Source organism: Alosa pseudoharengus, unplaced genomic scaffold, assembly GCF_046254945.1.
Source record: "Alosa pseudoharengus isolate Yale_2024_CS ecotype anadromous, Long Island Sound unplaced genomic scaffold, YU_APseudo_1.1 YU_APseudo_1.1_scf_5, whole genome shotgun sequence".
Classification (NCBI taxonomy): domain Eukaryota; kingdom Metazoa; phylum Chordata; class Actinopteri; order Clupeiformes; family Clupeidae; genus Alosa; species Alosa pseudoharengus.
In genome coordinates, this window is record NW_027468837.1 from 33076316 (window position 1) to 33092414 (window position 16099).

The 16099-nt window shown below is 44.7% G+C and overlaps 1 protein-coding gene and 1 long non-coding RNA gene across 4 annotated transcripts; one reads left to right on the top strand and one right to left on the bottom strand.

Annotated features, from left to right (window-relative positions):
- The first annotated feature begins 453 nt into the window (after positions 1–453).
- On the top strand, positions 454–12341 carry LOC143104068 (transketolase-like). Its single transcript, XM_076268000.1, has 14 exons — positions 454–563; positions 2246–2363; positions 2718–2831; positions 3268–3365; positions 4717–4908; positions 5074–5192; positions 5430–5626; positions 6198–6362; positions 7922–8078; positions 9037–9167; positions 9335–9418; positions 10152–10245; positions 10900–11022; positions 12154–12341. The coding sequence occupies exons 1-14, from the start codon at positions 454–456 to the stop codon at positions 12339–12341; spliced, it is 1890 nt and encodes a 629-aa protein (XP_076124115.1).
- An 866-nt stretch (positions 12342–13207) lies between these two features.
- LOC143104714 (uncharacterized) lies at positions 13208–15885 on the bottom strand. Of its 3 annotated transcripts, none has more exons than XR_012983120.1 (7): positions 15412–15885; positions 15232–15303; positions 15033–15101; positions 14747–14797; positions 14586–14648; positions 14389–14464; positions 13208–14180 (listed from the first exon to the last, which is right to left on the bottom strand). It is a non-coding gene; the product is annotated as an uncharacterized LOC143104714 (long non-coding RNA). The 3 variants fall into 3 exon arrangements; XR_012983121.1 differs by having other exon boundaries at positions 13208–14037; positions 14121–14180; positions 15232–15885; XR_012983119.1 differs by having other exon boundaries at positions 15232–15885.
- Positions 15886–16099: the final 214 nt, after the last annotated feature.

Genomic DNA, 16099 nt, shown 5'->3' on the forward strand with positions numbered 1-16099 from the left:
TCTCAAGCTGTCTCTCTCCCTCTCTCTCTGTCTGTCTCTCTCTCTCTCTCTCTCTCTCTCTCTGTCTCTCTCTCTCGTGCGCTGTCTTTCTCCCCCCCTCTCTCTCCCTCTTTCTCTCTGTCTCTCTCTCACTCTCTCTCTCACCCTCATGAACACACCCTGACAGAGCCAGGGCACTGTGTTCTGCTCCTCCTGTACCACGAGACTCACCCATCAACATTACGCGTTTGACGCTTCACTGTGTGTGTGGCTGGATAAATCCAGCCTCCGTCTCTTCCTCCTCCTCCTCCTCCTCTACCTCTTCTCCCCCAAATCTCCTCTCCCTCCCTTTCTCTCTTTCTCTCTCACACACACGCACAAGTGTACACTCAAGTGGTTATAGCTCCACTGATTAATTTGTATCTATCCGTGCTTTTCAGTGGTGCATTTTGGTTGCTTTTTTGACAAATTGTAATGATGGAGGACTACCATAAACCTGACCAACAGACTGTCCAGGCTCTGAGGAACATTGCCAATCGCTTGCGGATCAACTCCATCAAAGCCACAACAGCAGCAGGCAGTGGGTAGGTCTTCTTTTGCTCTATTACCCTAAAACAATAGAAAGGTCAGTGTTCTAATACACAAAAAGCCTCACTCTCACGCCTGGCAAACTCTGAGGGCACAGAGAGTCACAGAGAGTCAGATTCTTTGATCTGAGGCATGTGGAACACATGTACAAAGTGTTCCCTCACATGCTATTTTACACACATGATACACACATAAATGCAAAAGCAGATGCTTGCACACATGCACACAAATACACATGCAACATGCATGCACACACACACACACACACACACACACACACACACACACACACACATTACTTCATTGTGCTCATTGTGCACTGTGCATAGGAAGACAATGACATTATGATATGAAGACTTCTGAAATGTGGAAGGATTGGGAGATTGACTGTTTAAAATTATTTGTGGAGATATCGCTTCTATCCGAGAAAGAAAATAGAAACATATTTATTTGCCTTCAGCAATTATTGTCTAGGTTTACTTTTATTCTTGAATGGTAATATTTGTTATATCTATTACGTAAGAAGTCATATTTGTGTAGACTATAGCCAAGTGGTCACTATGAAATAAATGTGCAAAGTAGCGCACTGGCTTCCGAAGCACCTCGCGCGCAGCAAGGCTCGGAATCTCCGCTTTGTCGTAGGAGCGCGCGCGAGGAGCTGCGCGTGCCAACTAGCATTGTTCAAGTACCTTTTTATTTTAGTGTCACGAACTAAGAGTAGGCCTAGTTCACCCAGTCAGCCAAAGAAACCGTTAAATCTTCCCAAAATGTCACATACAATTTTATCGGGATTCTTGATATGAATAAAAATGTTTTCATATTTTTTGGTTTTAAATGAAGGAAGAAATTATCTGCAATAATGTTTTGAATGTGAATACAGCTCTCTTTGAGTGTACGATACATAGGCCTAGATATAGGCTATTTTCTGAACATATTTAATAGATGCTAGACATATTCTCACTGAATGGGGATTCGGTTGTAGAATAACTGCTCTTTAGCTTAGGCTACTCTAACCTGATGAAGCCCGTGAAGAGAACAAACACCTGCATCAGATTAGGCGCCGCATGAAAGACTACTGATGGATTTGGATGTCTCAAAATCAAACAGCGGCGGGTAGGCTACTATGTATGCCTAGGAGTTTGTAAAGAACACACATCGTATCCGGTCTCAGAAAAAAAATGTTTGGGTGAAACACATTACTTTAGCATTTTTATTATTAATCCTCTGTGATTTATCCTCGATTGCTGTGAAATGTTGTGCTGTGCCCACCGTTGTCCACAGCTGCCTCGGTATCAGAGGGGAAAATGGGGTTGGGTTACGTAAGACCGGACAGACTGAGGGAGAGGAGGCAGCTGTGGCACGCGCTGTTCAAGTTAAACCGAATGGCGGCGTTCTGCCTCATGAAACAGTAATTTGCTAAAATGCAATGCCGATATCCCACTGTTAGAAAAAGCATGACTTCCCTGCTTCTATTTATTGCTGTAGATGGGTGCATTGACATCACAGGTTAAAATTGTCACTGAGGAGATGGCATCAAGAAAAAAAATCTGATTTTAATCCCCCGTATAATAAATTGACTTTTCAGTGTCACTGGGAGCATTACTACCGTGAGCGTGCGTGCGTGCATGTGTTTGAGAATAAGTGACCTGACCAGCCTGCCCTATCTGTTAAAACTCAGGTACCCTACCTCATGCTGCAGCGCAGCTGAGATTATGTCTGTCCTCTTCTTCCACACCATGAGATACCGACCTGAGGACCCCAAAAACCCCAATAATGACCGATTCATTTTGTCCAAGGTAAACACTCCAGAATAATCCTGCTGTTTGTTTGTTTGTTTCCTCTGGCTTTTATGCTCATGGAATGATTGTGAATAATGAATGATCAGAGTAATTGAATTCTTCCTTTCTAATTGTGTGTTGATATTTCAATAGTTGTGGCCATTTCAATTATTTTAGATTATTTAGATTATGTAATTATTATGTAATATAATACATACAAATCAATAAAATGATGTTTAATGTTAATTATTTTGCTCTTAGAGTGCATGCCTACCCAGTAGTGTGTTGAGGTTGTATTCTGGGATGTGTATTGTAATGTTGGTGTGTGTGTGTGTGTGTGTGTGGTGTGTGTACCGTACCCCCTGCATATAGGGCCATGCTGCTCCAGCACTCTACTCCATGTGGGCGGAGACTGGCTTCCTGAAGGAGAGTGAGCTCATGAGCCTGTGTCAGGTGGATTCCACCTTAGAGGGACACCCCACCCCCGTGAGTACCACCCCAACACACACACACACACACACGCACACGTCGCACACACATACACACACATGCACACGCACACGCACACGCACAAACACACACACACAAACACACACACACACACACACACACACACACACACAACACACACACACACACACACAAACACACACACACACACACACACACACACACACACACACACACACACACACACACACACACACACACACAGTTGACACAATCCATCACACAAGCACAAGGATATTAGCGTTCATCCTGAGGGGACACACATCCTGATACTCCCTTTCTGGCTTTATCTCACCTTGCGGCTGTTCACAGTTTGTACCTGCAGTGTCACAGATTCATGCATGCCTTACATAACTTCCCATTGGAAAAATGCAATGCAACTGATATGTGTGTTTGTGAATTGTAATTCCAGAAGCAGCCATTTGTGGATGTAGCCACCGGATCGCTGGGTCAGGGCCTTGGTGTGGCCTGTGGAATGGCCTACACCGGCAAGTACTTTGATAAGTCCAGGTAAGATGGAGGCATGGTGGTGCTACAGAGTGACTCAAACCAGATTGATAAAATATGACAACCTTACATGACCTTTCGCTGCACACCTGAGCTGAATTGTGAACTTGATGTGCCAAGAGACACACCTTCCTTTTTCTTTTTTGTGCTAGTGTGTGTGTGTGTGTGTGTGTGTGTGTGTGTGTGTGTGTGTGTGTGTGTGTGTGCGTGTGTGTGTGTGTGTGTGTGCATGTGTGTGTTAATTTTAGCTAAAGCTTTTTGGGGTGTGTAGTTGCGGCATGCGCTGCCCTCCCCAGATCTTCTGCTCCAATAACCAGAGGCCCCAGCGGCGGTCGCCTAGTTATTTATACTATCCAGACAAAATTGGATTTCAGAGGGAGATGCAGATTCAAATCCAAATCCAAATCCAAACCCATGTGCTTAAATAGGTGTCAGGCTCCCCAAACGGAGAAATGCTGTGGACTGTGAAAGGGAGCTTCCATGTGTAACCATAACTGTACCATTGACATTAGCAAAGATGCTCACCTCAACCAATCCTATTTTCAAACAAAACCAACAAATCCAACCGTGTAATTGTGTTTTATGGAAGTAAGGACCAAACTTGGGCTGACTGTATACTGATGATTGTCAGAGGAGGAGTAAGAAAAGATATCAGAATAGAGAGAGTAACGCTGTGTACGAGTGTGTGTGTGAGAGAGAGGAGGAGGGGGGGGGTTGCGAAGCACAGACAGTCAATTCCCCAGTCCGTTCACAGCCCTGGGTCTCTCACCTTTAATGGAATTGAACAGGTTTGACTGGAATGTGTGTCATGTCAAATTAAGTCATGACAAAGAGAGAAGGGGACCGAGGGGGTTTCCAGAGTGTTCTGAGCCACCACCTCCCTCTGGTATTCTAGTCAATAATGGCTTCTCAGGTTTATCACACATGGAAGAACATCAGTAATTTACTACACAGTACTAGATGCAACGTGTACGCCTTCATTTTGATGTGAGTCACCTTGACTACAAGGTCTAAAAACATATTCATGAAGCTCTACTCGTTAATGCATGGGTTATTGTGCAATATTGAGAGTATTCTAAATGAGGTGAATATGCAGTCCTTAAATGATAGGAAAAGCTGATGGTGTAGCAGAACAGAAGAACATGGTTGTGACTTTATGAATAGCAAAGAGTATTATCATCACAATGCTAATATCCCAAAATGTCATTAGGTGAACAAATTTCCATTTTAAGCACACTTGTCTATTGTATGTATGAATGCAACCAGATGCTTGACTAATTGGTGTGGACTGTGTCTGTGTGTGTGTTCGTCTGTGTGTGTGTGTGTGTGTGTGTGTGTGTGTGTGTGTGTGTAGCTACCGAGTGTACTGCCTGCTTGGCGATGGAGAGATGTCTGAGGGGGCGGTGTGGGAGGCCATGTCCTTCGCCTCCTATTATCAGCTGGATAACCTGGTGGCCATATTGGACATCAACCGCCTGGGCCAGAGTGAACCTGCTCCCCTTCAACACCATGTGGAGAAGTACCAGAAACGATGTGAAGCCTTTGGGTTAGTGCATTTGTGTGTGTGTGTGTGTGTGTTGGGTGGGAGTTTGTATGTGTGTGGTGGTATAGTTATGGGTAGTTTCTGTATGGGTTTACAGTTTGTGAAGTATAGTATGTATCATGAATGATTCAAGCATCAGTTTGATCCCCTTTGGCTGTGTGTCTCCAGGTGGCACGCCATCGTTGTGGACGGCCACAGCGTGGAGGAGCTGTGCAAAGCTCTGTCTCAGCCCAGGCACCAGCCCACCGCCATCATCGCCAAGACCATCAAGGGCAAAGGCATCCCAGGTGAACATGCTCAGCACTAAACACTGATCGTATCACTCAGTATGTCTAACTTCCAGAAAACAGACAGTAACATCTGCCCTTACTTATGTGTGTTTCTTCATTCTCCTCATTTTCTCACGTGTGTGTGTGTGTGTGTGTGTGTGTGTGTGTGTGTGTGTGTGTGTGTGTGTGTGTGTGTGTGTGTGTGTGTGTGTGTGTGCCTGCGTGTGTGTGTGTGTGTGTCGTGTGTGTGTACAGTGGCGGAGGATAAGATGGGCTGGCATGCCAAGCCGCTGCCCAAAGACATGGCCGAGAGTGTGATGCGTGACCTGCAGAGCCGCATCCTGAACAGCAACAAGCGCATGTACCCGGCCACGCCCGCCGAAGACGCCCCACCGGTCAGCCTGCGCAACGTGCGCATGCCCAGTGGCCCCAGCTACAAGCCTGGCGAGAAGGTGTGACCCTCTATGACCCACCAGGCTATATCAGTTTGATCACCCCCGTTTTTTTACCCCTCAGTCTTAGTTATGACAGACAAAATGTATTTTTCTAATATGTATAACTCTACATAAATACACAATTTAAATCGAACTGTTGTGTTTTATGATCGATAGGAATCTCTCGTCCAGATTATAACACTTCTGTACTGTATATCACCATAGAAACGTGTACAATATTTCAAGGTGTGTTCCAAATAAGTATATACTCTTTTGATCCTGTGAGGGAAATTTGGTCTCTGCATTTATCCCAATCCGTGAATTAGTGAAACACACTCAGCACACAGTCAACACACAGTGAGGTGAAGCACACACTAATCCCGGCGCAGTGAGCTGCCTGCAACAACAGCGGCGCTCGGGGAGCAGTGAGGGGTAAGGTGCCTTGCTCAAGGACACTTCAGCCGTGCCTACTGGTCGGGGTTCAAAACGGCAACCCTCCGGTTACAAATCCGAGGTGCTAACCAGTAGGCCACGGCTGCCCCTAAATGGTCAGAATCAGGTGTGTGCCTTTTGCTCCTTTTCACCTTAGATGTCCACGCGGAAGGCCTATGGGATGGCTCTGGCCAAGCTCGGCCGTTACAACGAGCGCGTGGTGGCCTTGGATGGAGACACCAAGAACCTCACCTACTCAGAGATCTTCAAGAACGAGCACCCCAACCGTTACGTGGAGTGCTACATCGCCCAGCAGAACATGGTAAGAGGCCTCTGTCCTTCCCACGCGATAGTCTAGAGCCCCTTCAAGCAGAACTCTGCTCCGTAGGCTTTATCAGATGCCTCACTGGGTCGGTCATGAGAGTGTGCGATACGCTAGCAATCGTGCGATCTGCGGCAGTTGCTGAATGGAACAGAAATAGGGCTCTCTCTCTGGGGGGCGATTGTAATTGAGGACATCACCTCAATGTATATTTCATAGAGCACCAGATGTGAAGCTATAAGGCTGGGGATGTATGTAATATCTGGAGGACTCCCCTCTGCTATAGATGGCAGTCTTGCTGTCAGCAGTATGGTTGGCTGGGTTAAATGCCTCTCTGGGTCTCTCTCTCTGTTGCTGGTTCGCTGAATAATGCATGTCTGCCCATCCATAATGTAACACTGGTGAAGACGTGACCCACTTACGCCTCCGAATCCACTGCATCAGCACGCTTCCTGATAGCCAAGCATAGGGAAATAACCTCTTTCTCTTCTTCTTTCCTTATCATACATACGAGTCATATCTCTTCCTAGCACAGATCATTTCTGTCTCTCACTCTAATCAATACTCTCCCAAATGTCCACTTTCTCTGTCAAGCCTCTTGCACTATGTCCATTCTATCTATGAACAACTGTCGGCCTCTCTATCTCTCACAAAAGAGTAGAATTTTGTGATCAGTCCACTTGCTTTCTGAGTGCGGTTTTATCATGCAGTAGAGTCAGCCAAAAGGATGTAGGTCAGGCATTTTGGGGGGAGGGTGATTATTGGCTGTGACAGGTCTGCTGAGAAGTTGAATATTAATGTGTGCAGTGGGCGGAGCTATGTATTTGATTGGCTGACCATTTTCCCGAAGCCTTGCACCCCTCATCAGAGCCATAACCGATCCTAATTAGAGACAGGCCTACACAATGGAGCGTAAATAATCACAACAGACACAACTAATTACAATACACTGACATTAATATTAAGTAAATACATAGTAATATGATAGACAGTTAATTTACTTTTCCTTTTGACATTACTCATTTTAATTAGCAAAATGTTTAAACAAAAATTCTGTATAATAACTGAATTTAGTTCTTTACTTATTGGCAATACAGATCGTTTATGCTCAATGTGCCTATCAGTATTTCCCCCTCCAGAGTTCCTTCTGTATTTCGGATGATGTGACAGGATCATGGAGCGGGTTATGGTATGGGTTATTCTAGGTGCCTATATCACTGAGAGATTTCAGACGGCTAGCACCGTGAAGTTGAGCTCTGAAAATATGCAGGAGGATTTGAGCTGGAGGACAGGCGCAGGAAATAGGAAATGAGCTCGGCTGGGCAGCGCGCACGGGCGCGGCCACTGATCCCGCTCATGTGTGCCCCTGAGCTGTCATTCCAGGGTACTGCTGAAACACCTCCTGCTGGGCAGATGCCTCATAGCCTTTAGTGAAGGAGGTGTGCCTGCTTTTCCTTTATCTCGATTGGTGTATGAGCCAAGTCCAACCTGCTCCACCCAGAAGCATGATGGGTAATGAGCTCTACCTGTGGTTGAACCCTTTCTCTTCTCCCTTTCAGGTGAGCGTTGCCATGGGCTGTGCGGCGCGTGAGAGGAACGTGGTGTTCGCCAGCACCCTCGCCTCCTTCTTCACGCGCGCCTACGACCAGCTGCGCATGGCCGCCATCTCCGAGAGCAACATCAACCTGTGCGGCTCGCACTGCGGCCTCTCCATTGGTGAGCTCTCCCGTCCACTCTGGCCAATCACACCTCTTCCCAGTTCCCAGGCACCCCCACACGCCCCTAACCCCCTCTGTGGCCATGCACCTGTGCACCTTCCAGGGTCCTCTCCCGTGTGTTTTCACCTCCTTGAACTGCTACCTCACCTCCACACGACCACACCCAGCTTTGCTCCACAGTCAGTTGCCACTGTTCCTGTAGCTCCCTTAAGGCCAGACACACTGCACTTGTTTTAGCTTGTTTATGTAACTTAAAAGTACTAAAGAAAAAAAAGAGAGAGACAAAAAAAAAGGCAGGCAGCATTTAGGGCTCTACAGGAACGTCCTGTTAAGAATTCATGACCAAACCGACAGGCAGACTTTGCCCCTTGAATACTGTCCACTGTTACTGTATTTTTCAAAATGTTCCCTAATAGGCCACTGTAGCAGCCAATGTTGAGCTACTGGTGACCCCCCCTTCTCCTGATGTCTTTCTCTGTTTCTCTAATGTGTGTTGTTTTCTCCCTCACTCCCTCCCTTCCTACCTTCTGGAGGTTGTGCACTCTTAAGCACCCAGTCCCTCCCTCCCTCACTCCCCCTGTCCATCTCGGAGGCTGTCTCCGGGTGACCAGGTGTCCTTCCGTTAGCCCAGGTACACTGCATGCTACTCTTGACTGTCCACCGTTGACCGTTGTCTGCATGCCCTACTCTTTACCTTGTTACTTGTCTTTAAATTGACATATTCTTTTGACTCTGTCTTTAACTATGTGTGGAGGTATTTGTTTATATGTGCAAATGTTTGTATGTGTGTGTGTGTGTGTGTGTGTGTGTGTGTGTGCGTGCATGCGTGCGTGCGTGCATGAGTGTGTGTGTGTATGTGTGTGTGCGTGCGTGCGTGCGTGTGCGTGTGTGCATTGTGAATAGGTGTGAATTGTACTGTGTGTATGTATGTGAATGCATGTTCACTTGTGTCCTAGGTGAGGACGGGCCTTCCCAGATGGGTCTGGAGGACATGGCCATGTTCAGGTCCATCCCCAACTCCACCGTCTTCTACCCCAGTGATGGGGTGTCCACTGAGAGGGCTGTTGAGCTTGCCGCAAACGCAAAGGTGGACACCTGTCCCCTATGTCCTTTTACCCTATATAAAAACTGAGCTGTATCTTAGCCCAGCTCACTGCATGTTTATGATGCGGCCCCCTCCTCTACACCACCATACAGTAGATCTTCTCTGTCCCTCAGCTGCTCTGAGACCTGTTGTTGTGCTTCTCTTGCCAGGGAGTGTGTTACGTGAGGACCAGCGGACCTGAGACCTCCATCATCTACAACAGCAATGAGGACTTCCATGTTGGACAAGCCAAAGTGAGTTACGGCTTTCTGCAATCGTTTTCACACATTTATCACTCTTTACCAACACACGCCTGAGCATATTAGTTTAGCGTTCATACAAAAATAACTTAAACCACCCAAACTCTTCATACTTCAACCAGAAGTCCTCACTCCTCACCAATACACACTATTTTGTCAGTCAAAATACAATGCCCTGAAAACAACTTGAAGCACTGGAAAAAGTATGTATGACACTTGTATAATGTTATAGTGCATATCACATGGTAACCCAAAAGGTCTGTGCTACTATCTCTGTGTTTTATATTATGACAAAAAGTATGGAGATGCTTCTTATTTCCAGATCTTAGAGCCCAACTCTGATTCTGAACTTATACTCTACCGATGTAGTGAATGTGTCAACAGTGAGAAATGTAAGATAATATTAGGTTTTATCCCCTTGAATAGTAAGGTAATGATGTTTAGGCCTAGGGTTGTTGTAGGTCATCTGAGGTAAGGTCTGGGCTAAGGTTCACAATCTTAGTCTGGCCATTAAATAGCCTTAGTTGCTCAAATGGCCTTAAATTAAACATAAAAACAAACAAACAAACAATCGTAGTCAGATAAAGAGAAGTATATATTGAATGTGTGTTGTGTTCCACATCTTACCTGCACACACCTATGTTGTATTCTACATCTGTGTGTACACACACCTATGTTGTGTTCCACATCTTACCTGCACACACGACACACCTATGTTGTGTTCCAGGTGGTGTGCCAGAGTAAGGATGACCAGGTGACCGTGGTTGGAGCAGGAGTGACCCTCCACGAGGCTCTTGCTGCTGCGGAGCAGCTGAAGAAAGGTATGGACAGATACGGCCTCACAACCTGAATATTCTTGTTCTCTTCTTTAGTACAGAAAGCAGAAAGCACTTGTGTGTTGTTTAGGGGGGTGGGGGTTCTCATGGAATCTTTTACTTTATCTTCTTCAACATAATTATCTGTTTTGTTGTGCCATGCCTATTTTTTCTTATTTTTCACAATGTTATATTTTATATTGAAAAAAAAATATTGGAAGCATAATTTATTTCAGACACACATTTCCAAGTTGCTTTTTGGAAGCTAGGAATACAGCATGTGTTTCTCTGCTGTTAGGGCTTTCAAGGTTTTATAATCCACTCTGATCCACTGCCTGAGTGATGTATGCTAGCCCTTTGCTCTGCATTATGAATGCTCTAAGCGAACGTGCCAACGTAAGTAGAGTGGATGAGGCTAGGGAGTCAGGCTAGCATGACCTTGGGCTGGAATGGCCCAGCTACATTTCTTTTATAGTAGCTTTAGGCAGCCATTAAATGACAAAGCAGCCAATCAATCAGGCACTAGGGTGCTAACTAACGATTTTCTTATACTGAGCCCCATAATGCACAAACTGTACTGTGATAAACATGATGAGCTTTTGTTGTAATTCACAGTTTCATCCACGAGTGCCTTGTTAATTATGATTTATGACTCCACAGAGAGGATCTTTATTTGTGTTATCGATCCCTTCACCATCAAACCACTGGATGCTAAGACCATAATCGATAATGCAAGATCCACCAGGGGGCGCATCATCACTGTGGAGGACCACTACTATGAGGGTGGGTGTGTCCTTTGTGCTGTCTCAACATGTTCATTTTTCAAATTGAATGTCAGTTCACATTTGTCTGACTGCTCTGCGAGGCCTACTCGCCTCATGGCACTGCATTTTGCCGCAAGTGTACTCTTATTGGTTCAAATGCTGTGACGTGCTGTGCTTAAATGTTTCCATTGGCTAGAGGGTTCACACGGTCATGTGGTGGCATCCGCTTATTGGTCAAGGGAATGTGCAGTGTGTTGTCATGGAGGGCAAATTTGTCATCCAGGCTCAACATTTGCGCATGTGTGTATGTGAAAAGTGTGAGAGTGTGGCTGTGTGAATGTGTTTATGAGTGTGTGTGTGTGTGTGTGTGTGTGTGTGTGTGTGTGTGTGTGCGCGTGTGTGTGTGTGAGAGGGCATGGAGAGGGGTAGCCTGCTGTCAGGTCTTCTTAAGTGAGTGTGCGCCCGTGAGGCTGTGGGTGACCTAGATAATACAGGCAGCCTTGCACCACTCCTCTCCAGTGTGTGTGTGTGTGTGTGTGTGTGTGTGTGTGTGTGCGGGTGCGCATGGGCATACAGAGAGACACAGAGAAAAAATGGAAAGAAAAAAAAAAAAAACTGAATGTTTGTGAGTTTGGTGAGGGTAGGGAAAGGCTAGCAGCAAAAGATTGTGATGTAAAACAGCAGCCAGATCTCGACCAGAGCTGCTCCTGAAGCAGCTGCTAACGGGGGAAACCTCCAGAGGATGAGGTGAAAGAGAAAGGGGAGTGGGGAACAAGAAAGACAGAGTGAGGAGAGAGAGAGAGAGAGGGAGAAAGAGAAAAGGATGCCAGAAATGGAGTGGGATGAAAATAAATGAGTCAGAGCATAAAACTAGAAGGGAAATGGAGACATAAAGATAAAGAGATTGTAATGAATAGTAAACATGCTATCAGTTTTCAAATGCTGAAAAATGAATTGATTTAGGTTGAGCTTATTGTGTGAGTAGTTCACTGTCAATGAATTAAAAATTACAAATATGTGACCTTGTATGTTGAGAGGTTGCAACACTAACACTGTCTTGAAAGCAAACTTGAACTGAAATTCCCATATGTCTTTGTAACTGATTAAACTGCACATCTCAGTCTGAATTGTGTTTTGTGCAATTCCTCAGGTGGCCTGGGGGAGGCAGTGTGCTCAGCTGTGGTGAACGAGCAGGGCTTCTCTCTGCACCGCATGGCAGTTTCTCATGTGCCACGAAGTGGCAAGCCGGCCGAACTGCTCAAGGCTTATGGTATTGACCGTGACGCTATCACCCAGGCCGTGCGCAAGATGCTGAGCTCCTCTGCCAACGCCAAGTAACCCGTCAATGCCCAACCTGCCCTGCCCACTCCACTGAACCCAACCCCCAGTGTAAAACAGGGACAGTGCATCACAACACCCCAAAAAATGTTTTTGTTTTCCCACACCCCCTCACTGTAATAGCCCTAATGTGAGTACTATTGTAATGTGAGTGCTGTAATGTACATCTTGAAGTATCCTCCAGACTGTCCAGGATTGCCTCTTTCTTCCAGCTCCACACAGACACATACACAAATGCATATATCCAGACAAAGACCAAAAATATCAACAGACTTGTCACATGCAGTGAAACACACACACACACACACACACACACACACACACACACACACACACGCACAGCGGCAAATTTACTTGTCACACATACTCACAGTCCCTCACTGTTTCGAGGTATGTCACTTCATTTAGGTCAGACTTGAGATTGAATAGGGTCCTCTGCCTGAATCCACGAGTTTGCAGTACTGATAGTCACTTGTTCTCAGTATCCATGTCAATTTTTGTGTACCATGTTTGTGATGTGTTTTTGCATAAACCAGGACAGTTCTTGTCTAACTCAACAAAATATACAGTTTTCAGCATTATATTTTACTATTTTTTATATTGTTCCGATGTAGTTTGGATGTATGGGGCAGGGCGCAGATTCAGGGACACAGGACAGGGATAGCGTAGGTGATAAATGACAACTGTGGTAGTCAGAATATTATTACTAGTGTGAAGTGAGTAGATATTAGCAGGAAATACAAATGTATGTGTGGCATTATCCATCCAACCCCTGAATCATACAGATCAACGTTTATCATTCTGGGGGGGGGGGGGCCCTAAACATTGATCGGCTGATTCAGAGCAAAGGTTTGGGGATGTTGTGGAGAGGGAGAATGCCTAGAGACCGGTCATTCAGCCAGGGAGGAGAGAGGACACCTAGAGACATGGCATTCAGCCAGGGACCAGACTAGTAACCAGCAGCATGTCCTACCATCAGAACTGTGAACTAAAAGCACACCTCCTCTGTTACTTTTTTTATCTATGTATGAACCTTTTTGCCATTGATTAAAGCCCTCTGCATTTGACTTGGTGAGTGAGCTGTGTATTGTTGTGTACTGGTGTATTTGCTCTGTAATCCTTCACATGATAAGTAGCTCTTGCACATCAGGAGTTTGCTGTAGATGTATGTGTCGATAACTGTAGCCCGGAAACCAACCCAACCAGCTAGGATAACTGAACTGCGGTGACTGTCTTTTGGTTGTTTCTAAATCACTGAGAGGCCAATTGTAATTTTAACATGTTAAGCTTTTAATGCTTGATAAACTAATAAATCCATGTATAATAGTTATCATAATTTAGATAAACCAAACAAAGAATTCTAAACAATTGTCAACATATTGTTTCAATATTATATGGAATACTGCCCAGTCAAACGGGGTTTCTTTGACTCTGTTTTCTTTAATCTCTGTTTATCAGTGGTGTTTTCAATGGTGTTCTTATTTTCAAAACCATACAATCTTATTTGTATGGAATTAGTCCCAGCTATCTTGAGAAATAATTCAGTCACCTTTAGGTCCAAATCATAAGCTTGACAGGGCGTGGAAATGACCAGCGCACTTCTGTCGTCATGACGCCCATATGCAGATCGGTGAGGATGAGAAGGACCCATGAGTGCTGGTTATTTCTCCCATTAACCTCATAAACACAAGTGTCTCTAGGAAAATAAGTGACGGTCAGATGAGGTTTAGGCCAAAGGGTTGGGTTAGTTTTGATTTGATGATTAATTGTCTAGCTTACCATAAGATACATGCAATCTATTAGGAGTATTTCCAATAATAGTATCTCCTGTGCTTCTTCCTGGGAACACCAGAGCACAAAATAAGAGCAGTAATTTTCCACAAAAATAAGTATCAAATTTATAAGATGCTAATACACCTTTTAGATGCATTGGATGCATATTTCATCAAACGTTTCTACTCACTCTAGGTGTAAATATGTTTAGTGGGATTGTTTCTGGATGGTTTGTTGTCATTAGAGAGAAACATTTAGAATGTTTTGAACTCACCACAGGGATTTGAATTTACGCATTTCTCCGCGGATTGAAAAGACAATCAGGCCACAGCCATAGGAGAGAGTACAGACTAAGACAAGGATAATAGCAATTGTTAGTAGATCAAGGAATTGGTAATGACAATATCTGCAAAGAATGCCATTGATGATTGAATCAGTTGCTTGATGATTGAAAGTTGTAATGACACATACCGTGACGAGCGTCAAGGTTGAATAGAGCCATAGGCACAGCAGCACAAAGTCCCCAGTACACATCTGATAAGCAGAAACAGGTTGAGAACAAGCAAAGACCAGTAGCAAGACAGAAGGGTGAGGGTATTGGTGGTGGGGGTGGGGTGAGTGGATGGGCTTACCTTTCCTTTTGTATGGTGGACCCTTGCATTTCCTAGTGTGAAGAGGTAGTCCTGTGAAATTCAACAAGAGCTTCTCAACATTTGATTGCAAGTTAGTCTTTTAAGTGAGACATGTATGACCTTGTTTTAGTTCCCATGGGTAGAGTACACCTGAGAAAAAGCTAGCATTGTTTGATTCTTCAGGTAACGCACATTTTGTCTTTGATCTAATTCCACACCAAGACATGCCTCATTTATCATGTGTTATGTGCACATGTTTGGATGAGTTAGAACAGAGCCATCTCACCCAATGATATGCCAGCTATTTCAAAAACAACTGTAAAAAATACAGCCAGGAAAGATGGCATCAATAAACCTGCCAAGACAATCATATTTCAATTCAATTCATTTGATATTCTTTGTAAAGAGCATTGTCAACCAAGTTTGTTGACTTACACTTTAATTTTGACTTAATTTGTCATCAGTAACATAGGCAGGTTACTCACTTTGGTATGGCCTGAAGCTGACAAGTCCACATCCCAATCCAAAACAACAGGAGAAAAAATGATGGAATTTGTCTTTCAAAAAAAGAAAGCTTACCATAAGACAAGATAAAATGCAGACCACAAGGCAGGCTACTTCAACCAGTTTCTCTTTCAGTTTAAGGCAGATTCAAGCAAACTTACAATGACTGTAGAGGTTCAACATTTCTCTCTCATTGAATGCATGTTAAATAAGAACTATGTTCTGTCCCTGTCCTACTTATTTTAGGCAGTTAAAAGCCATTGCCTCACACCTGCCAGTGCATCGTGCCAACCAGTTGGGTGTGTGAGTACTAACAGAGACTTTCTAATGAGGAGACACAGCACTCAAAAAATCCTCCATAGAAATGCATGGGGCTAGTTTGTCACGCCAATATGGCCGTTGTCTACACATATCCCACCCCTTCCTCGGCAGAACGTCGACATGTGAATACATTGAGCCAATCATATGGTGTGTTGTGAAGACATCGTGCCAATCATGTGTTGTGATCTCGCCGCTGGAGCAAGATTGGTGTCGTGAAGCCTTGCGCACGCGCAGTTCGACCCAAAGACTGTGCCCGATGAGTGCCCATAAAACGTTGGTATATGGCCGCCGAGTGGAGGGACTTGTCTAAAAGGACTTTGGTACTAATCACAAAAGAATAAGGAAGTCCCTTCACCAAACCAGTTCCAGTCCGTAAAGTTCACAGGTCATTTGTGATGTCATCAGAAGGAAAGACACTAAAGGAACCGTGAATATGTGGCTCAGACTTGAAGCTGTAAATAAATTAATTTCACTTCCTTTTTGTTCACATCCATGATTTGTTCTTAAATTGGTCATCCATTTATGGGA